The sequence below is a fragment of the Oreochromis aureus genome, linkage group 6 (genome assembly GCF_013358895.1).
Source record: "Oreochromis aureus strain Israel breed Guangdong linkage group 6, ZZ_aureus, whole genome shotgun sequence".
Classification (NCBI taxonomy): domain Eukaryota; kingdom Metazoa; phylum Chordata; class Actinopteri; order Cichliformes; family Cichlidae; genus Oreochromis; species Oreochromis aureus.
In genome coordinates, this window is record NC_052947.1 from 20,543,375 (window position 1) to 20,566,586 (window position 23,212).

The 23,212-nt window shown below is 38.9% G+C and overlaps 3 protein-coding genes across 3 annotated transcripts; all 3 read left to right on the forward strand.

Annotated features, from left to right (window-relative positions):
* Positions 1-3,547: 3,547 nt before the first annotated feature.
* On the forward strand, positions 3,548-15,615 carry LOC120440503. Its single transcript, XM_039613151.1, has 7 exons — positions 3,548-3,615; positions 14,119-14,391; positions 14,487-14,543; positions 14,739-14,912; positions 14,997-15,032; positions 15,141-15,179; positions 15,308-15,615. Exons 2-7 carry the CDS (start codon positions 14,332-14,334, stop codon positions 15,602-15,604), a joined length of 663 nt encoding a protein of 220 aa, XP_039469085.1. The 5' UTR covers positions 3,548-3,615; positions 14,119-14,331; the 3' UTR covers positions 15,605-15,615.
* Positions 5,991-8,618, forward strand: LOC120440502 (protein ANTAGONIST OF LIKE HETEROCHROMATIN PROTEIN 1). Its single transcript, XM_039613150.1, has 4 exons — positions 5,991-6,310; positions 6,640-6,805; positions 7,136-7,251; positions 7,523-8,618. Exons 1-4 carry the CDS (start codon positions 6,158-6,160, stop codon positions 8,327-8,329), a joined length of 1,242 nt encoding a protein of 413 aa, XP_039469084.1. The 5' UTR covers positions 5,991-6,157; the 3' UTR covers positions 8,330-8,618.
* A 4,690-nt stretch (positions 15,616-20,305) lies between the features above and the next one.
* Positions 20,306-22,651, forward strand: scpp7 (secretory calcium-binding phosphoprotein 7). The gene is made up of 9 exons (XM_031754060.2): positions 20,306-20,385; positions 20,510-20,574; positions 20,859-20,903; positions 21,120-21,167; positions 21,258-21,299; positions 21,552-21,611; positions 21,695-21,859; positions 22,159-22,238; positions 22,371-22,651. Exons 2-8 carry the CDS (start codon positions 20,521-20,523, stop codon positions 22,192-22,194), a joined length of 450 nt encoding a protein of 149 aa, XP_031609920.1. The 5' UTR covers positions 20,306-20,385; positions 20,510-20,520; the 3' UTR covers positions 22,195-22,238; positions 22,371-22,651.
* The last annotated feature ends 561 nt before the right edge of the window (positions 22,652-23,212 follow it).

Genomic DNA, 23,212 nt, shown 5'->3' on the forward strand with positions numbered 1-23,212 from the left:
CAGCTGATAGTTCTTCTGGTTGCTATTACATGAGTTGAGGGGTGTAATTTTAGTGTAATTACATGGAAGTGTTAAAGAGAAATTATGATAGTACAGACAGACTGACCTGCTCAGGAGACAGCTGTCCATCCTCCTGCGAGGAGAGATGTCCGTGACAGAGAAGCGGCAGCTGATAGTTCTTCCTGTCATAAATGACATTACCCGTAACAATATTAAGTTTAGGGATAATTTCAACAGTAAGACATTGACTAAAATGTGGTATACCAACATATTTGATATCAAACTAATAGAATTTTATTTATGGAACCTGCTCTGTTGGCTTTTGTCCATTATCTGAATCCCCTATAGACAAGTTCTGTCTGTTCAGGCATACATTTTAATAAATTTGATTTTAACTAAATAATTTAATACAATATATTTAAAAAATTAAGTGAAAAGAACTAACCTGACAAAATGCATCACAAATTCTGTAGCGGTTATTTTTATTATTCTGAATACCAAGTGCCAGGCAAACTTGACCCCAGGGGCCGTCTTTATGAAGTGCATGGTCCTCCAGTTGCATGCCATGTTTTTCAGGTGTTCCACAGTTTCAATAATTTCATTGATTGTAATCGTTTTCTTTTGTTCTAAAACAGAAGATATAACATTTTCAGTTTTATTTTTCTGCTTATTACCCCAAATAAGCAGAAGCGGTGAGACTCTAAGTGTAAAAAGAAAACATTACAGTGGTATTTATATCATTGATGAATATGAAATCATAACATTTTATAAAGAATATGTATAATATTCTCAATGAATTGAGAAGAATTTTAAATCGGTGCCACTAATTACAAAACTATCAACTTTGTTTCTATTGAAGTACTATTTGAACATGTTTTTGTGAAATACAATGCCCCTGAAGAAAATGTGCAGCACTTGATGTTAAAAAGCAATTGCATGTGCCTGTTATAGAACACGTGTTAATTAATTTCTGCCGTATGCTGCAACTTTGCCTGAGTCCTGTGCGCAAATCTTTTTTTGTTTTTGCTCATAGTGAAGCCTGTTATTGAAAAAAAAACCCAGTAATAATATGGTGAAATAAATGTAATTTTACGTGCTACACATAAGCGGTATAGGCTCTCCAACAGATTTTGTTTTTTTCAAGTGGACCATTATGGCTTTGCAATATTGCTCCACTTGATTGAAATTTTAAAATATCTTTATTTATTCAGTCATTTTATTGTAAAATTTAAATTTGCAGTTATTATCAAAGGAATACACATAATTGGTTGACAGGAAATATTAAGACTTAGACAAGAGACGTTCAAAAGAGGGGAAAAAACAGAGGGGATGAGGGACGGTGACACAAGACAGTAAATTCCATTGGATTACCTACTGGAAGGAAAAACAACAGAAAAGAAAACAAGCAAAAATATAACACAGTACACAACAGCAAGTATCACAGCCACAACCTAGATAAGTATAAGTAACAGTAGGTAATAAATATTGGTGTCAGCACGGCCCCTGCCGAGAAACCTTATCATCTACATGTATTTAAAATTGAGACGTGGGCACCGGCAACTTAGGAGAGGTTGAATACACAGACCATCCCTTGGACGCCATTCTGCATGCCCAGCACAAGTGATGTTGATGTATAGATTGTGGAATAAAATTGAGGTACAGGTGGTCGGAAGGGGACACAGCAGGAATGTCTCACACCCACCTTAGTGAAACAACTGTACGCCAAAGCCCTGCATGTGTGGCGGTGTGATGGAGTGTGGATGAGGAGGGGAGGGACGTGAAGGCAAAGTACTCTCTCGTGTGGCCAGGTCCCCCGCTGACCCAAGTAGGCACCCCTGGAAGCCACAAATGCCCATCTGGACGGGGGCCTACATTAGCACCACCACCAAGCCCCATGGAGCCTGGGGTGGTGGGCGCACATCGTAATCCACCACAGAGGAAAATATATCCACCCAAACATTCAATAATCTCTCTGACTGCATAAGACAAAAGACAACATGGCTGAGTTTATTCTCCACCTCTGTACTAATTTTAAAGTTAACTATTGTCTTTTTTTGTGGGTTTTAAATATGGTGAATACTTGACAAACAAAGTAAAAAGAAAAAACAAAAAAGACAATTATGAATTCAAGGGCCTTGGAGATGTCATTCAAACTAACACCAATGCACATCAAAACATACATGTGAGTAACAGAAAGAATAAAAAAACATTTCAGAATAATTCTAAGGTAGAATTACCATGTGAAAACCGAAATTATTCTTTTTATAGCATTTTGAAACTGTTCCAGGAGTAAGTCAGATATGGGCAGTTTGAAAATGCTTTTATTTTGGAAGGCAAAATCAGACTGAGTTGATACTGATATGGTATCACTGTGGGGTTGTACACTGTTGATCTAAAGAGGAATTATCCTGTGGAAACAGGAATTTTGCATTTTAGAGCATTTTGAAATCGTTAAAGGTAGGTCAATTATGGACAATTTGAAAAGGCCTTTATTTTGGAAGACAACATCAGAATGACTTGATATTGGTATGGTATCACTGTGGGGTTGTACACTGTTGATCTAAAGAGGAATTATCCTGTGGAAACAGCAATTTTCCATTTTAGAGCATTTTGAAATTGTTAAAAGAGTTGGTCGTATATGGTCAATTTGAAAAGGCTTTTATTTTTGAAAGCAAAATCAGAATGACTTGATATTGATATGGTATCACTGTGGGGTTGTACACTGTTGATCTAAAGTGGAATTACCCTGTGGAAACAGCAATTTTCCATTTTAGAGCATTTTGAAATTGTTAAAAGAGTTGGTCATATATGGTCAATTTGAAAAGGCCTTTATTTTGGAAGGCAACATCAAAATGACTTGATATCGATATGGTATCACTGTGGGGTTGTATACTGTTGATCTAAAGTGGAATTACCCTGTGGAAACAGCAATTTTCCATTTTGGAGCATTTTGAAATTGTTAAAAGAGTTGGTCGTATATGGGCAATTTGAAAAGGCCTTTATTTTGGAAGGCAACATCAGAATGACTTGATATTGATATGGTATCACTGTGGGATTGTACACTGTTGATCTAAAGTGGAATTACCCTGTGGAAACAGCAATTTTCCATTTTAGAGCATTTTATGGGCAATTTCAAATTGCTGTGGTTGGATAGTGTTGATACAAAATGCAACTACTCTTTGGAAATATGACTTCTGCTTTTAAGAGCATTCTGAAGTCATTGAAAGAGTAGTTCAAAAATGAAAATTCACAGTGCTTTTACTTTGAAATCCAAAATAAGATGGCCTTGATATTGACAGGGCGCTAATAGTGAACAAGCCTAAATTATACGTTATTATGTTCTTAAAATATCTGATAATTCACTCGATGTTGGCTTTTATTTTGAAATCCGGTTTCCACATCCATTGTCATAATACTTTGAATAGACGGGGAACAGAAAACAAACTGGAGGCTGGCTTGACTGCAATGCTGGAATTGGAGGCTGGCTTGACACCAGTCTCCCTCCAGCTCTGTTCCTGTGCTACTGCCAGTGTAACTACCACCCTCCCCCCTCTTCCCAGCGCAAAACACAGGCTTGCGTGCGGAGCGAAGCGGAAAAAAAGTGCGAGAGAGAGGGTGAGAGAAAGAAAAAAAAAAACCCCCACGGCTCGCGTCGTTCACTTAAAAGAGTCGGCTCTAAGAGCTGTTATGTTCGCAACCGACACATCACTATTCTTTATATTTTATTATTAGAGATTAAGTCATTTGTTCATACTTACTTTGTTCTTTCTTTTCAGTCTTCATGTGGGTCAGGTGTGGGGAAACACCCGCCTAGCATTTCCTAAATTTAAAGTCCTGTTGATGTCACTAGGGTTGCCACGATTAGTCTTACGTTGATGACTAATTTAATAGTCGACACGTCGTTTGAAGCTTTGTAAGATCCCAAAAGACGCAAGAATAAGTAGTAAGATTTAAGAGTGTAATAACGGACTGAAACAGATGTTGGCAGCATTTTGTCTTATATGATTCAACTGATGCTCATAAGGGAATGGTACATTAGTGTGTTCCAACATTGCTTTTATGCAGACGGAGGGGGTTGTAAGTAATCCAGAAAAGTTGGAACACCTGTAGGAATTAGTAGCAACGGCTTTCAAGGCTTGATCAACCTCCATTGCCTCAGAACAGCTTTAAATTGTTAACCCATTTTGTGTTCCCTGAAAAAGGCCTTTTTGTATAATTCTGAAATGTACATTATTGTTAAGTTTGGGGTAACTTTAACTTTTTTTAACTTCTAACAGTTCACCACTTACCTTTATACCATTTCAAGCTATCCATTGACTTGAATGACTTGAATTGCAATAAATAACTGGAAAAATTGTGGTGTTCTAAAATGTTTGACCGGTAGCAGCAGTAAATTGGGCTGGATATTGCAATTACTAAATTTATATTTTTAATACAATAGCGTCTTTTTATTATAAGCAAGCATATAAAAGAAGTATAAAAAAAAAATACCTAATGCCTCACTATTATTTTTACTGTGGATTATGAAAACCATGATAGGCTATCTGTTCACTTAAACATTGAGATCTAAAGTGCAGTTGAATAAATATAGTCTTATTGGATGATTCTACCAAAAGAGAAGGAGTGAGTGAAACAAAGAGATGGCTGAGTAAGCTACACTGACTCATATCAGTAGAGAGAAAGCCTCACTTTACTGTGAAGTTGTTAATTATTTCAATAGAAACCACCTCTGCTTTCAGTCTGTTGATTCTAGAACAGGGGTGCCCAATCCTAGTCCTCGAGAGCTACTGTCCTGCAGCTTTTAGATGCATCCCTACTCCAACACAGCTGAATCAAATGGTTTGATGACCTCTTCAGCATGCCATCAAGTTTGGCAAAGGCCTGATAACAAGACATTCATTTGATTCAGGTGTGTTGGAACAAGGATGAATCTAAAAGCTGCAGGACAGTAGCTCTCGAGGACTAGGATTGGGCTCCCCTGTTCTAGAAGGTCAAACACCTTGGTTGGTGGATGAGCTTTTTCATGAATTTCTCAAGGGTCTGGATGTTGTGAGGCTTTCTAGTTTGACACACCTTGAAGTAAGTCCTCTGGATTGGCAGACTGGGGTGAAGTTTCCCCCCTTCAAGAAAGGGAACTTTAGGGTGTGCTTCAAGGGGAGGATCACACTCCTCAGTCTCCCAAAGAAGGTCTATGGCAGTTTATTGGAGGAGAAAGTCCATCCTTTAGTTATGTGACACACAACATATTGGTAATATTTTCTTCCATCAGAAACATTTAAAAAACAAGAAGATCAACTTACTATTTGCAGTGTTCGTAACAAGTAGGTCTTTGAAATGAAAACCACTTTATTTGAAAAGATAAGTAAATCTAAGTCTTTCAGCATTATAAATGGGATGTGGATAAATGGTCTGACTCTAATGCTTTTTTGCAAGAAGAAAAAAAAATAGAAAGAAAAAAGAAAACATAGCAGGATGATAGTGCTAGCACCTTGTTTTGTTTTGCATCAATGACAGTTTACTGTAACACATGGAGCAACACATCCTAAGTGATCTTTTAAGTTAGTTTTCCAACTCCAGGAAACACTCATATATTTTAACATCACTGTCAAAAATAAAGTCTCTCACAGACATTTGCAAGGTTTAAAATGTAATTGTTAGGTCTAATGTCAGACCTCGCTGGTGCAGAGGTTCGTCACTGTGAACAAAAGCAAGACACTCTGTACGGTTCTCACTTGCTAGCAAGGGAAGTCCAGCAAGATGTTCAGCTGACTTCAAACTGACTCCCCTTGCAGGCTCTTTTAGAGGGTTACACAAACACGGTCAAACTGGTTTAAACTGGTTACACAATGTAAAACCCATGTAGTGTGCCATAAAAGCTAATGCCGGGCTCACACTGTGCGATTTTTTCAGTCGCGCGATTCAGCTCCTGCTCAAACTGTACGATTGACTCGCAGGGGTTAGAAGTTCATAGGTCACGATGCAGGGTCTCACACTATACGACCCGATGCTCTGATGCGACCTGAGTGCTCACACTGTGCGTACATGCACAACACGTCGTGTTGCTGTTTCCGGAAGAAGAACCCGGAAGTCAACCGCCAATAAACAATATGAAGAAGAAGAATCCGGAACTGAGGAGACTAATCCGCGAAATTCGAAAATGCTCACCAAAGAGAAACGCGCTGCCTTAGCAGTGTGTGCCATTTTGTGTGCAGAACGATCTAAAAAGAAAAAGCGACTGCGTGTATGGACAAGGAAATGGCTGGGCAAACGTGGGCAGTACGGTCTGTCAATTCTACAACGAGAACTGGAGGTAAGCAGCAACAGCTTATCTGCATGATGATGGATAAATGTTTCAAGACATCTGACGCCTCTACTTTCAGTAGGCAACCTTTAATTTCAGCCTGTTAGTATTTTTATTTAATTGGATTACTGGCCATTAACTACAGTACTTTTACATTTTACTTGAGTAGCATTCTAGTGAATGACTTGAACATCTACCAAAGTGATTTTTGGGACATCTTTCTGCTTTATACAACATAGGTTAAATATCAGTCCAACTTTTTAATTATCAATAACATTCAACCACTATTATGTCGTTATTGGTGTGTTCTTGACTTTGACTTTGTTCTGTGTAAACAGGTAGATGATATGAGGGGTTTTCGGGACCTTCTCAGAATGTCTGTGGAGGACTTTAACTATCTACTGGAGAGGATTAGTCCTGCTATCATCAAGAAGGATACACACCTCAGGAAGGCCATCAGCCCCAGGGAAAGGCTTTCAGTTACCCTACGATTTTTGGCAACAGGCAAGTGTGTGGACATGAAAATTCTGTATTGCTCCCTATAAACTCCCTTAAACTATAGAATGCTGTGCATGAAGTAAGGTCATCTATCTATATCACGTGAAGAAATCAGTTCACCCATGCAAGTACATACATATTTTTGCTCTTCTTCACCAGTTACACTGGCCCTGTAACTGCAAGTCCATCCATCCACCTACACACTAGGAATACTTTCATACTACATAAGCTGCTACTACTGCATAATATTCTACATCTGTCACCTAAAATCTGTCACTCTACGAAGCTCCATCCGTGTCCACTATCCACCTGACACTACTTTGTTCTATTTGACAGGTGAAACCTTCAACTCATTAAGTTTCCAGTATAGGATTGGAAGCACCACACTGAGCACGATTGTCATGGAAACATGCACAGCTCTTACCTGTGCACTGCATGAAGACTACTTGAAGGTAATTTTGACAGAAAATACATTACTCATGCTCATGCTATTGAAAGATTGACTTGCACATTGTCAAAAACGTCCCATCAGTTAATACAGCAAGTTTTCACCAAAAACAATTCTGAGTCACAAATGTATTTGTTCAGTCTTTGTTACATGCGTATCTAAAAGAGTAAAGTGAACTCCTAGTCTGACAGTGATTTGAATGTATGGTTAAGAAAGGAAATCATTAATTCACCAGAGATTCTTTTGCTGCATCACTTTCTACTTGTCTTTCACAGACACCATCAACTGAGTCTGAGTGGAAGGCCATTGCCAGAGACTTTGCAAACAAGTGGCAATTTCCACACTGCCTGGGAGCTATAGATGGTAAACACATTTTCATCCAACCCCCTCCCAAGACTGGCAGCATGTATTTTAACTACAAGTCCAGGTTTTCCATCATTCTTATGGCTGTTGTTGATGCCAATTACAAGTTTGTGTATGCAAGCGCAGGGACACAAGGTAGGGTCTCTGATGCAGGAGTGTTTGCCCATTCAGACCTGAAAGAAGCAATGGACACAGGCACACTAAACTTTCCCCCTGCTGATATCCTGCCAGGCACTGATGCTTTGATGCCACACATGCTAATTGGAGATGATGCTTATCCCCTCCGACCAGATCTCATGAAACCATATCCATTTCGAAACCTTAACACCGATCAGAGAATATACAACTACCGTCTGTCCAGAGCACGTCGCGTTGTGGAGAACGCTTTCGGAATTTTGGCGAATCGCTTCAGAGTGTTCAGAACAACAATTTGCCTGGACCCAGACAAGGTTGTCACCATTATCTTTGCGTGCCTTTGTCTGCACAACTATCTCCGGGACCACAGATCTGACGCCTATGTACCACCTGGCTATGTGGATTCTGAGGATGCCAACAACCAGCTGGTCGAAGGTGCATGGAGAATGGAGGGAGAGCTTCAGTCAGTTTCAATGGGCCTTGCACGGAACCCCTCAGTAGAAGCAAAGAAACAACGAGATGTCCTTTGCGAGTACTTTGTCTCACCTGCAGGGAGTGTTTCATGGCAGGAAGACATGGTGTAGGAAGACAGAAGGGTTTTCTTGGTTTGTTTTTTTTGTTTAAATTGCCTTGTTTACTTTCCAAGATTTACTAAAATAAAAAAAAACAATCCCTTTGTAAATACTGAAAACAATAAATCTACCTCTGGGAAATTGCAAAAATGTTTTGCTTTATTACATGAATACAAAAATATCTTCCCTCAAACTGTGCAAATAGTTCTGCAACACTCCACAAAATTGAGGTAGGAAAGACACATAGTAATAGTGTCACAAAGAAAATTCTAATGTACAATTTGAATTAACTGTTGGAACATTTAAAACATTTGAATGAAGCTGTAATTTGAATGGACTATGTTTACAGCAGGAACTAGTAAAGTTGAACTAGTAAACTCAAAAATATTCTTAGATATAACTGTTTGTTACTCAGAGTTGAGCATTTTCAGAAAGGACATTGGCTGGGTTGATGGGGCCTGGCATTCTGGGGGCGGCTGGACCTGATGAGGTTGGGTGGGATAACAAGGGGGCCTAACCTGCGAACCTGCAAATTGAGAATGGTGGCCTCCCTGCTCAGCCTCCTGTGTGTCATAAATCATGTTCATAATGTTTCTCTTGAGCCGCAGCTGTAGAGCTCTGTCCTTAATGTTTCTTAACTCTGAGGCTACTTGTTGGCCAAACAGCTCCTCAGAATCTGCATTAGATGCTGATAGCGTTTGCTGGACCTGCTGAAGCAGGGAAAGTTTGGTCATCTCAATGCTGTGCTCTGCTGATTTTGGTGCATATTTTTGCACTCTATGTCTTTTAAGCCGACCTTTGGACTCTGAGATTGGTGGACTGTTTGAGGTGTTTTCCTCTTCCTGGCTCACTGAAACTGGGCTAGTGGTGTTTGAAGACATAAAGACATCTGCTTCAATTCCCATAGTGGACTGATCCTCATCTCCCTCCTCTGTTGCGCCTATGTCCTCTGACTCTGTTCCAAGCTGTAGGAAACCATACCAAAAGCAGACAAAGGGAAAGTGATAAAGATCTAAAAAGTATTAGTTACATCAGACACTAATTTTACACTGTATACTTTGTGGCATTTATTTTACTGAAAACATTTCAACTGAGAATTACCTTTGACATCATTCATCACAAATCTGTGTATGCTTTTAAACTACTTGGTTATGAACTTACTCTCAGAGTGGACTCAGTCTGTCTATGGACAACATGTGCCCTCAAGAAATCCAAATGTTTTAAGATCCAGGTCTGTTTGGGAGTTGGTGGTTTCTGGCCACTGCCACTAGGTTTCGGTTTGAGCAGTTTGCCATACTGCGTCCGAAGTGATGCAACCCGGGTTTTCACCTCATTCACTGAAAAATTTACATTAACATGTACTTCTTATTTAAATACTTCAGATTCAAAACTCTTCTCATACTAAAGTTAAAACTGCAGTTTGAGAGTGTTTACTTGGAAATTAATTATAAAAATAAATATTTCTGAAAGTCGATTTATAGGGTTTTACATCTGTCTCTTTCTCTCCCTCTCTTTCACTCAGTCACAAACACCACTACCACTATCAACTTTGCTAATTGCTAATGACATAAAATTACCAGGAAGCTGCAATTGGGCAGCAATCTCCATCCAACCCCTGTCACGTTTGTTGCGGTCATGGTAATTTTTTGAAGCCACATCAAAAAGGCTCGGGTGAGCTTGCCAAAGTTCAACCAGTTGTGCCTCCATCGCTTGTGTCCATACAATACGCTGCGCTGCCATCCTACTCAGTCTTTTTCGCCGCTGTTTATGCGTTTGCGCGTGCGCAGTGTGAGAAACTGCGGTGACACCCTCACGACGGTCGTGAGGATTTCAAACATGTTTGAAATCCTCCCGACCAAGCGATTGATGATCGGGAGCTGGTCGTGAGGTGTAAATCGCTTCTCGTTACCCCACGTACACTACACGATGCACGACGCACGATGAAGGACAAACTCGGGCCGATCACCAAAACGGTCGCACGACTCAAAAATCGGCTCGAAATGGGCCAAAAATCGCACAGTGTGAGCCCGGCATAAGGCACTGTGTGTGTGCATGCATGTGCGAGCAAGTGTGTGTGTGTGTGTGTGTCTCTGTATATGTGACTTCCTGCCACACAATATATGCTTACAACTGTTTAACCACATTTCCTAGTTATCCACAGGTCATCTCCCCACACCCGTATATGGCTTAACTTTAATGGTTCACCATATACAAGCATAGGCGAACCCCTAAATGGAGAGGAGGGAACATCCTTTACCAGATAAGGAAACCAGAACCTTTAGATGGAATGTGCCTGCAGTTAAACATTATAGCATCCAACATGTGGGGGAGGAGAATATCTGAACATGCAATTCAGAGCAAGGTTTACAAATTTAAGTACAAGAATGACAACTATTATCAAAATCAACCTAACATTAATGACAGTAGAGGAAATCGAGGTCCACCACATGTCAACAAGATGATTATAGTATTTGGAAAAGATTGAGCAAGTATTGTTTTGCAGGTGGAAATACAGCTCTAGGCAACAGTTTTGCAAGTATATAATGGCTTACTACTTAACAATCATCCCTGCGTTCGACAGCAACTGCTTATTCGTGTTATATACATATTTGCTTCCATATAACTAGAACATGTTTTAACATGGTGATGCTCTGAATTTTACTTAGATTGGAAATATGAATATAAATTTTAATCTTACAGTATGTGTGTGTCTGTATGTGTATGGGATTAAAATCTCTAAGCTTCTCAGCATGATAAACAGGATGCGGGCCTTGCGAAAACACAGTCTAGTCTGCTAATGAAATTGTGTTCACACCTAGTTTGGTTTCGCCTCTGGAGGCGGCCATGAGAACTGACCACATCTGAGGTGAAGTAACATTTAGCGTGGGAGATCAGTGTGGGCACAGAGTCTATTTAAAAGCCAAGGACTGTCTTGGAGATAGAGTGCCGGAGCTTGATTTTATTCATTATTGTGCTGTTTACTGTCATACTCTAGTGTGGGAGCTCTAACTATCAAGGGAAATGAATTACACTCTGAACTGCAAGATGAAAGTCTTTCTTCTCATGATTTTATACTTGGTCAATTGCTCTGTTGCTGTAAGTACAAAAATGCCTAAATAGTTTTATTTGATATTTGTTGTCAATTCTTATCCCCTATCAAAACCCTTTCTGTTAATATTTAAAACAAATACATTTTTTATGTTTTTGTAGAGGCGGCATCATTCACGCAGCAGTGGGTCTGACAGTAGTGAGGTAAGACATAAATAATGCCATAATTGTTTGCAAAGAACACAGTAATATAAATTTTTTCAATGCTTTTGCAGAGTGGCCAACACCTGTGGATTAGACCTTCATTCAATATCTGTACTGTGTTTCCGATTCTATGTGCGCAACCACCTATTCAGCCATCAACATCAACCACAACACAGACTTCCAGGACCACAATCATGTCTACTACTACAGCCCTGAGGGGAGACAGTCGGTGAATAGCATTGATCTGAAAAAAAAAAAAAAAAAGTAGCTGATACTACTTTGGTTTTAACTTTCCAACATAAGCAGCACAAAGCTGCATAATAATAGGGAAATGGATGCTGTGAGAATTATGTCTGTTTTTTAGATTTTGTAACCTTGAAGCCAGAAATGAACCAAATTTTATTGCCATTCAAAGATATTGCATATTGTGTTTGCATATTTTCACATTTCAGTATTGCAGCATCCTTCAACCTCTCTTTACAATGTTATATATGTTTTGTTGATCCTACTTATTTGAATGTTTTGTTTAATTAAAAAAAAAAAAAAACTTATATAACCAGTGAGGTTATATGTTGCACTGTGATTTGAAACATGTAACATTTAGAGAGGCATTCAGTCAGCAAGGTAATGATGAGTTTTGTTAGAGACTAGGCTTCCAGACATTAGTGGGAGGGATGCTGACGACATGCATGCGTAATATCCAGTAAGCGGGTACACACAACACCAACCCTAGATCAACACAGCTTAAGTGAGGGATGATTGCTGAGCTGTTAATGCATGACTCTGTGCTTCATGAGTTAAACACATAGTACTGCTTTATTTCTTCTTCACACACCCTCTTCAGCAGTATTTTCACTGATTGCACAGCACTGCTTGCTCTGCTGATTTGACAAAAAAAGTAATTAAGATTGTCATTAGCATACACCCTTTTAACACAGCTAGCATGGTCTCTTACTTTCTCTTTGGTGTGAGGTGTGCATGAATGTGCATTATCTCCTGTTTTGTGGATGTCTGCCTAATTTGCAAACTTGGTTAATTTTGTAAACCAGCTGGCAACCAACTTTTAAAGTATGCACTGAATTATATGTATTTTTCATAATTGTTGTATTTGATCCTTTGGTGATTTTTTTTTCAAAATAAATTGCAATTTGAAAAGAGATCCTTGTTGTGGCATACTGCACTTTTTAATCTATCTATCTATCTATCTATCTATCTATCTATCTATCTATCTATCTATCTATCTATCTATCTATCTATCTATCTATCTATCTATCTATCTATCTATCTATCTATCTATTATTATTATTATATGTTATTAATAATAGTAGTATCTATCGACATAGTTATACAGATACTGTTATTACTAATAACAATATATTATCATTTATTATTATTTGGATCCTGTACCCAAATTGCCACTTGTCAGTAATTTTTATGTTTGCCGTTTTAGCATATGATGTTGCAAACAAAACGTTGTGTCAGTTTAAAATGATGGAAAGATATTACTTTATCAAATGTTAAAAAAAATGTGTGGTCATACTTATTACCTGTGTTTCCTTTATTTTGTTATTTGTTATTGAGTGTTTGATTAAAGAAGGTTGATTCAAGGTGATCTACAAAGGAAAAAAAAAATTAAACAACAACTAAAAGTCAAGCTGGATAGAATTTATACATATTATAATTACTTGCTCTACAATTTTCTCTCACATTTCAAATACATTTAGTGCAAAGTTAAGCATTTGAGCTCATCTTCAAATTAATTTTAATATTTGAACCAACATATGTCATTAATGTGTAGTTTGTCATTTTTTTTATGTCTTACATTAACTTATCAAGTGTTCATTTTTATGTCTGTTGCAGCCTCAGTTATTTTTCATGTCTGCTTTTTAAGATTGCTTTTTTGCACATCACACATTCTTGGTTTGACCATACTGCAATTACAACAGCGAGACACTGACACATCAGCCACATCAGCCACACCCGTAGGTGCTCGTAGTAGCAGGAAAACCACAAGGCCTCAACTCTCATGCATTTGTTTAATTATTTCAAGAGACATTACACCATCATAATTGAAGAAAAACATGCCGTTTAGGACACTTATTAGATTTTCTTTGGTTTCCACCTCCCTGCTTCATTCAGCAGATGATTAGGTTGAATTTATCTTTCTTCAGTCTGCCATGTGATTGGTTGATCCAGTTTGTGAGCAGTGCATAAGTTGAAGCACCCCTCCATACAGTTTCAATGAATTTACTCCTGAGTGCTCCACGGAGATAGTCCTTAAAGCACCCATTGATCCAGTGGAACTGATTAAAAACTATATTGATTTTGTTCTCTTTTTGGAAATGATTATCATAACTCTGCTGTCATGCTTTACCATAGTGGTCTCTGCAGTACCAGTAAGTAGACTCATAGAATATGGTTTAAAATACAATACTTGAGATAATTATATAATTTTATGTTTATTCATTTAATACTGGTTGTCATTTTTTAATTAACATTTGACATTCTATGAACTCTGTGATAATTTTACCATCTTCTTTCTTTTTCAGGTCAATTCAAATGTCCGTCGTCCCCTGCTGTTACAAGGAGGAGAAACAGCAACTCAAGGTGCTCAGCACGTTGTAGCCGCAAACCAGAAACCCGAATCTCCTACGCCAGCCTCTGTTTCACCCAGTGTTCAGCCACAGGCAGGAGGTCTACAGCAGCCTGATCCCCAGCCCATTCCTTCACTGCAACAGTACCCCTGGTATCCACAAGAGGGCATGCCCATGCAGCCACGCTTCTATGGACCCCACCAGCTGACACTGCCACAGCAGCCTCTAGTAGGAGGAGGCGGGGGGAGCTAAGAAAACAGAATATTAACTCTTATTTTAAATTATTTTCTCCCTTTAAAAATGTGTATTGCTGCTTTTTTCAGATTTTCCCACCTTATGGATACTTACCTCTGTTTTCCTCACCCTATGGGAATCAGCTGGTAAGCTAAGAGACAGGCTTGCTGGAAACAGGAAACACCCTAAAACCCTTTCATAAGACACAGTATTATGAAAATAAAGACATTGGAATTTTGGCTTTTGGAGTAAGGAGTTAATATTGGAGTTGTAACTTTTGGTTTCAGTGCAGAAATTGTTGATATGTTTTGTTTTGTTTTATTTTATCTTCTCTCCATCAGTTCAGCCCATATGGTTACCCAATGATTCTGGAATCAGCTCTCCCACAAATTCCAGCAAATCAGCTTCCCAACAGTCCAGTGTTACCTGCAGAAAACGCTGCAGGAGTTGCAGTTGATCCTTCAATAGATGCAACTCAGGGAATACAGCAGCCACAGCAGCAGCTGCAACAACAGGTGTCTCTGCATATACATAATGCAGAATAAAGCAGAAAAAAGAAAAAAAGAGTTACAATTATCTAACCTAATTCTCATCCACAGAATCCCCAGATTCTATACATGCTACAGCAACCAATGGTAAATATATAACACCCTCTGCAGACTTAGATGATTAATGCTATTTGCAATTTCACAATTTTCTTTCTGAGAACATTTCACTTGACATATGTTGTCATTCCTTACCAGAGCTCTCCTCTTGGCAGTCTTAGCTCTGAGGAACTTCAGGTAACACAGCCAAGATTTTTATCTTCTTCCAGCTTGTTCAAACAGTCTGTTTAGTGAACTCAGTGATCCCACTAACACTGCCCCTCCCTTGCCTCTTTACAGTATCTTATCTCTGTTTACTGTTTCAGATGGCTGCTACAATGGGCCAATTGGGTGTGTACATGCCTAATGTGCTTACAAACCAGCCTGCGGGAGCTGTTCAGCCCGAGAGCCAGGCCGCAGGACTCACACACCCAGAACAACAAGGCGTTCAGCCAGCTGTGGGGACCTCAGCTGCTGGAGCTCAACCGATAAAGGCACTGCCGTGCTCTGGATCACAGCCGAATGCTAGCGGGTTCTCTGCAGGTTTAGCTGGGCCGGATGCTGCCACTGCCCAAACACCTGCTGAACCCCAGCTTCAGCCCATGCAGGAAACCCTTGTCTGAGACTGTTGTCACCAGTGGAGATAACCCACAACATACTAAGAGAAAACAAAATGCATTATTGATGGGTACTAACAACTATTCAGTGGAGATTCTCAAGGATATTACTAACCCTTGCTATTTAATTTCATTTATTGTTATTTTACTTAAAAAAAATAATAAATAAAAACAAATGTGAAATAAATAATAATAAAACAAATAAGGCTGGGCCTGAACTGTTTTGTCTTTCCATGTTACTGTCTTTCATAACCTTCAATTAAATACATTTTCAGCACAAACTTGGCATAATATTTTTTTCCTGCAAGAGTGCCGCAAACAACCTGTGAACAAAAAATTGAAATATTCACAGCTTTTAGGTTGAAATGAGTGAATTACTACACACAACAGTCATCGAGTTACAGTAGGTTTTACTTGGAGTCATGTTTAAATCCTGTATTCACTCTTTTGTCTCTGTTTACTGATCACCCGGAAAAGGCTGATGGGATATTGTCGTTATTGGGTAGGTGACTCAAGGTCAGGGTGAGAGGCAATGTTCCCTCTAATTTTTCACGTGTCTGAGCGAACACACAAACTCCCTGAGCGATCCCTTGGACCACTGTGAGCGACATCAGACGTGTGCACTGTGGTCGCGCCGGCATCTAATCCATCCAAGTTACATGGTTTATTAAAATAATCAAATTACAGCATTTACATTTATGTTAGACTACTTTTAATTAACTGCTTTAGCCCACTTACAATGAAAATGTAAAAAAAATCTAGTCATTGACCTGTGTAGTATGTTAAAACTATTGGAAGTAAAAATAACTTGAACTCCAATTTTGAAAACACAACTTTCTTTCTTTTTAAAAAAAAAGCTCTGACTTGTGTTATGAGTCTGTGGTCTGGGAGAGAGTCTTGTAACTCTCTGTCTGCAAAATATAGTATATAATGACCAATGCTGGGCAATTAATTATATAGTTACTTCTTCAAAAAAGTAACTCAGTTTGGCAAACAACAAAGTTTTTTGCAGCTATTTATTTTTTTTAATGCAGCCAAGGTATTTTTAAATAAACATTTCAAACTATTTACAGAACAATCAGCTGTTCTGCATCAAATCTGATGACACACAAATCATTTGTGCCACTCCAAAAAATAATTTCTGTCCACTGCAAAACAGAATTATTAAAGTATTAATTTTAATTTCATTTCAGGTTAATTTTTTTTGTGCGCAACACAGATTTTCTGTGCGCAGAGACCGTGCCAGCAGTGCGCAATTGCGCACGTGCGCAGCTTAGAGGGAACATTGGTGAGAGGTCAGGTTTTCTAAAAATAACTCAAAAAGAAAGTCACCAAGGATTTTCAAACTGATGCCATAGATGCATCTGCTAAAAGTCCTGGGTGAGTTTGAATCTCAGTGACCTCAAGGTCAAGGTCACAGGTGAACTTTTCTGAAAATCATGAAGGCTTTTCAAATTTATACCATAGGTGCATCTACAGGGAGGTTTAGGGGTAGCACTGGCAGTCACCAGTATTTTTTCTTAAGTCTATATTGAAGAAATTAACTATCTCTTTAGCTGCTATGTGCTGTGCTACATTTACTAGCTGGCTGCTAACATGAACTGTGCACCACCTGATGCTTGTTAGGTAAATTTTTTTTGTGATCATTGAAATTAAAAAATCAGGTGATTATTGTTCATCTGTCACCGTATTCATAGCTGCTTGTTCTTATAGTGCTTAACACTAGATTTACTATCCTGCGCAAATTTGCGTAACTTCCCTAAACCCAATACCCCCTAGAATTACTGGCTTTTTTATTTTCTGGTGCAAGTCCCGAGGTGTTAAGCACCCCTGCTGAGATTTTCACAGGTCGTCAGCTCGTTTCTCCTACAGCTTTTGTTGTGCAAACCACCCATTATCCTTGAGGCCTGGCACATTTGCATTTGCTCACTCAGAGTTGCTCAGATCCAAGGCAGGCCAAACCTCTGTGTTACAACTTTCAGAAATGCCTGGTAGAAATGCTTCAACTTACTCATGAGATTTTGACCACATTTCTTGCGGAAGTCACAACTATACTGAATGCACGACCGTTGTTGCCAGCTGCAAGAAATGCTTGGTAGGGAACAGCTGTTCCCTACCAAGGTTCGTTGTCCATTCACACAGTATATTGCAACCAAGCCAGACAAATTTGGGATCAAGTTCTGGATGGCCACGGATTTGGACACCAAATATGTCTGCAGTGCATCTCCTTACTTGGGAAAGGACCCCAGTCGTCAGAAGGGAGAGAGGCTGGGAGAGAGGCTGGCAGAGAACGTGGTCATGAAACTGATGGAGCCGTTTTTGGATGATGGGAGAAATGTCACAACGGACAGTTTCTTTACTTCACTGTCGCACAGACTGCTGCAGCGCAAAACAACGTTACTGGGCACGGTGAATAAAGTCTGGCGTGAACTTCCTCAACTTGCAAAAGATACTGCAAAGCGAGAGGTATTCTCCACTTCAGTGCTTAGAAGTGGCAGTGTCTTCTTGACAATTTATGCACCTAAAAAAAACAAGACTGTGTGTGTTCTAAGTTCCATGCACCAAGACGTGACGATCGGTGACGGCAGAAAGAGGAAACCCAACACGATAACAGACTATAACCACATGAAGGTATGTGAATGTGTGTACAATTTTACACCAGTGCTACAATGTTTTCTGATGTGTGCTATAAAGGCCTATAGAAAAAAATATACTCATGACTCTCTCGCTCTGCTTTTACAGTGTGGTGTAGACGTGTTGGACCAAATGGCACGGATGTATTCCCTAAGATCAGCAACACGCAGGTGGTCAGTAGCGGTTTTATACAATATGCTGGACGTGGCGGCGGTGAATGCCTACATTTTGTACAAGGCATGTACAGGGTGGACAGGCAAAAGAAGATTGTTTCTGAGTCTTCTAGCTCAGCAACTTCGTTGCCGATTCATGCAGCACATGGAAATATTACAACGCAGACAACGCAGTGCCAGGTGCAAGAGAGCTGCAACAGGAATCGCAGCAGGTTTACCTGTGCAACATGTCAGAAATTCACCTGTGCCAAATGCAGGGATGATGGACACTGGGTCTGCAAACGCTGTAAAGTTTGAAACACTTTGAAATAAAACAGACTTGTGTACCCATATATTGTGAATGTCTGTCTTTTGTATGTAGGTTGTAACACAGAGGTTTGGCCTGCCTTGGATCTGAGTAAACAAATGCCAATGTTGCACACACACACACACACACACACACACACACACACACACACACAGCAAATCTGCATTTATTTGTCCCACAAGTGGAAAAAAGTGGACAGAGCACGGTATAGAAAGTGCACTATACAAACAATCTGGAAACATATATATGGACAAGAGTATTCAAAAATATTGTGTGTGTATATATATATAGATATATATATAGATATAGATAGATATATAGATATAGATATATATGATATAGATGTGTCTGTGTGTATAACTAGACTTTATGCATATTATATAAGATGTGGCTATATAAATATATGTACAACTCTGTGTATATATGTTTATGGACAGGCATCCAATGTAGTGACAAGGATTTACAAGAACTAATATTGCATGTGAGAAATATTGCACATAGAAACTGCCATAGTGTATAGTATGCTGCAGGTAAGGAAGGAAAGCAGCCTTGCAGGGAAGGAAAGACCTGAATCTCTCATGGTTAGGGGTTGGGGGAGGATGTGTTTGCACAACAAAAGCAGGAGAACAATGGAGCTGAAGACCTGTGAAAATCTCAGCGGGGTGCCAAGAGGTGTTAAGGTCGGGGGGAATTTACGCAAATTTGCGCAGGCTAGTAAATCTAGTAGTAGGGACTTGCACCAGGGAAAAAAGGCTCAGTAATTCTAGTGTTAAAAAGTCTTTGGCCTTTTCTGAAGTACCTCGATTTCTGAGCAGTGCCATGTTCATATTATTTCTATGCAGTCATTCCTACCAACATATTAATTATGAATCAAACATACTGTATGCACACTGTCCGCTGGTGTTTAAATATTTGTTGTGTTTCATATGATTTAGATACTTCTCAATATGAACCTGAAGTAACCCTACCTGTATTAAACTGAAGATTTAAGCCTTGAATGCTACTTACTTAATGTGTTTTCTTCCCAGTAAAACCATAATGTAAGAGAGTGTGCACAGTATTTATCTAATTATCATCCTGAAGCATATTTATCCCAGATTATATATTGTCATCGCACCTCTGACGTATCCACGCAGGCTCAGATACAATGTGCAGTGAATGTCTGTACCCTAAAATTGTTGTAAATTTAAAGTTCTACCCAATACATTGAAAAAGACATTCAGTTTTAGAAGTATACATGATCATTTGTAGGTTTTAACAGCCCTCGAAATACTGCTGTTGGTAAAACATTTATCCTCTAAACATCATCAGGTAGAAAGCATCATATTTTCTTTTAGGAAAAACACACAGGAGTAAGTAAGGTCCTACTCCCGAATAACCCTGTTGCCCTTTTTTGAGTTTGAGATGTTGCAAGGGGGCACCTGATAAGACACATTGCCGAGGAATGTGATAGATGTGCATTTCAAGCCAAAAAATGTATTAAGAGATTTCCCAGAGATGCAGCTGCCAGGTTTGTAATCATACAAAGAAAAACGCTTGGCTTACCATCAATACCTGTCAAAAGTTATCTCGCCCTTTGTTTCTCTCAGCAAATAAATAGGCGATCTCACTCTCCTCTAATCACACCTCTCTTCAACAATCCTCCAGTGCTCACGTGCAGCCAGGGAAGAAAGGTAATGTAGATCCTGCTAATATCATATGAAACTGCAAAAGACGTTTTAAATTTGAATGCTTTTTTAAAAGACGTGCACTAAAAACTACCAAATGTAATAACTCAAAATTCTCTTTCTGTCACAGCAAGTTTCAAAATGAAATTTATCGTGCTTGCTGCCTGCATCCTTGGGATGGCCATCTCTGCTCCTGTAAGAAAAATACTTACATTTCTGCAAAAATATCTGTTTTCCCTTTCTTTTTCTTTCACATGTAACAATTAACATACAACATTCATCTTCAGTATTTTAGAGAAATATCATCAACAGCTTTAATACGCACCTTTTTTTTAGCAGATGGAGTTTTTCAGTTATTGTTATCTTGTTTATGGTGTCTGTTTTTGTCTTTAGCATTAATCAGTAAAACAACATTCAATAACTGTCTGAATATGTTACACTGACCTGCATTACACTGATTTTTTTTCTCTTCTTTACAGCTGCAGATATTCGAGGAGTTCGACATCCATTACGCTCCACCTCAGGTACAATAAGAAGCAGCTTAGATCAGCTGGTGGATATCATAATACCCACACACATTAACAACAGTAAAAGCCAGATTTTCAAACTCTGCATGATGGTCTGTTATCATTTGTTCACCGCTGATGTCTTCATAGCTGAACTGCTTTTCTCCGACACGGCTGACTTTTCTCATAAGATTGTCTCCCTGTTAAGTGTATATGATTAATACTGTATTTCAGGCAGCCCAGGTTATCCCTGCTGGAGTCCCACTTGACAATCTGGAAGTTGTAAGAGTTCACTCATTGTTTTGCACCTTTTCAGAACTTTTCTGTGCATCTGGCAATTATTTCTTTACTTTGTTGTTTTAATGCTTCCAGTTGCTCCCTGTTGATGCCCAAAGACAACCTCTTGGAGGACCTGTGAGTAGCACAGTTCATATATATATATATGGATATATCGATAGGTATTTACCTATTGAGAGTGTAGTTTGCAGACTTTGATCCAAAGAATGGGAATGGAATAAAAACCTAAATGCTATCTATAAAAAGAGTTAATTCTATAGACTTTGACGTTTTTAGAGCCTACATGTAATCAAAGAAGAACAACATCAAATCAGAAGTATTACAGATTCCAGTGCAATTATGAGTTTCTAAGTCTGTTTTCATTGAAAGGTCCACGGCTTCATCAAGCAGGAGATTCCAAATCCGAATGGCATAGGTACCAAGGAGGTGGTAGGTGTCTGCAGAACATATTTTCTCTGGCAAAAGTTTTTCAGATATTTTATTGAATTCACAACTTCTTTTACTTTCTGTAGTTCTACCCCTTCGGTTTCAACCTGCCTAATCCAGCTGCAGCTGACCCAGCTGCAGCTGCTCCAGCTGCCCCAGCTGCTCCAGCTGCCCCAGCTGCCCCTGTTGCTCTTGCTGATCCTGCCATTCCTGTGGAACCTCTGAATCCTGTCGTCGTTGCACCTCCCCCAGTAAGAAAGATTATTGCATTTAAATGTATTAAACAAAGAATAAGCCTCTGTCATGATTAGATGCTGGCAATATGCAGTTTAGTGCAGTAATAGCTTTAATAGACTTTGACAGGCAATAAAGTAGAGTTGGACCGAAATTTGTTATGAGGGCAGCCGGTTCATTCCAATAAAAAGTATCACGTCAGACAAACCTCCCAACTATTTCTGCTGAGTTGTGGAAAAAACAGTGACTCATAAATGCACATGTAGGAGACTATCATCAGTCCTGATTGGCTCACCCAAGTCCTCTGTCATTTCAGCGTGGCAAGGATGATGAAGATGACGAAGATGAGTAAAACTGCTTAGTCAGCAGGAAAAACACACTCTTGGGCACACTCAGGTATCAATTCACATATTCATATATGGAGGTTTTAGCAAAGTAGTTCATATAAATAAATATGCAAGGATCACATGTTATTTTTCTAGGTGATTGAGTCTATCAAATTTTCATTTGCTTTTGTCCCCACTTTAGGTGACCAGAGGTGTAAGACTATTTGCTTACTGTGGTGAAAAATGACCAGCCAATGCTATTTTCTGTGGTGCTATGCATTTTTCAAAATGGTGCTTTGTTTGGAAAAAGAAGAATAAAGTCAAAAAGCATAACACGCCTCTTATGAAAAAATGATGGTGTGCAGTTAAATATGACCAAAAGTAAATGTCTAAATAAAGGTAGCAGCATATTGTTTCCTCTCTACATGCAACATCAAATGTTTCATTTCTGTGCTTCATAATAAATGAAAAAGCTTATTCATCTATTGTTTCTGGTTCTTTGCTTCAGATACATTTCAAATAATGAATATCAGATACTCAGCCCATGAATTATATGCGGCATTTTGCAGATTATTATTGACTCGCTTTTTTGACTATCCACAAATAGCTACAGCAGGCAATTATATTTATTATAAATAATACAGGATGTTCTCTGATTTCACTACCATGTGCTGTTTCAGTACACATTTATTTTTAGAGTAAAACAAGCAAACAAACAAACCAAAAAAGCATATAGTATTATATTTACCAAAGCTGTATTAATATAAATTTTTAGTTTCAGATATTTGTGCCACCGTATGCAATTGTAGTGAGACAAATGGCAGAATGAGGAGTAAGCAAAGTGAAGGTGTGCTCTACTCTAGACGGTATAATCAAACAGACGACTCTGCTATTACACAGAAAGTGGATATGACCACTGGTCATTTAGTAAAGCTGAAGACTAGACACCTAAACTCTACCTAGTCATTGGGCAACACCACTCCTATCTCCCGTGACTGGCTCTTAGGTGAGAAAGCAGTGTATAAATATCCAAGTAACTCTGCA

Excerpts from the sequence above, each read along its gene's own strand:
- scpp7 (XM_031754060.2), top strand. The coding sequence starts at position 20,521 with ATGAAATTTATCGTGCTTGCTGCCTGCATCCTTGGGATGGCCATCTCT. Across the intron at positions 20,904-21,119 it reads TCCATTACGCTCCACCTCAG|GCAGCCCAGGTTATCCCTGC; the intron begins GTACAATAAGAA and ends ACTGTATTTCAG. Across the intron at positions 21,612-21,694 it reads GCATAGGTACCAAGGAGGTG|TTCTACCCCTTCGGTTTCAA; the intron begins GTAGGTGTCTGC and ends TACTTTCTGTAG.
- LOC120440503 (XM_039613151.1), top strand. The coding sequence starts at position 14,332 with ATGCCCATGCAGCCACGCTTCTATGGACCCCACCAGCTGACACTGCCA. Across the intron at positions 14,544-14,738 it reads CACCCTATGGGAATCAGCTG|TTCAGCCCATATGGTTACCC; the intron begins GTAAGCTAAGAG and ends TCTCTCCATCAG. Across the intron at positions 15,180-15,307 it reads TTAGCTCTGAGGAACTTCAG|ATGGCTGCTACAATGGGCCA; the intron begins GTAACACAGCCA and ends TTACTGTTTCAG.
- LOC120440502 (XM_039613150.1), top strand. The coding sequence starts at position 6,158 with ATGCTCACCAAAGAGAAACGCGCTGCCTTAGCAGTGTGTGCCATTTTG. Across the intron at positions 6,806-7,135 it reads CCTACGATTTTTGGCAACAG|GTGAAACCTTCAACTCATTA; the intron begins GCAAGTGTGTGG and ends TCTATTTGACAG. Across the intron at positions 7,252-7,522 it reads TGCATGAAGACTACTTGAAG|ACACCATCAACTGAGTCTGA; the intron begins GTAATTTTGACA and ends TGTCTTTCACAG.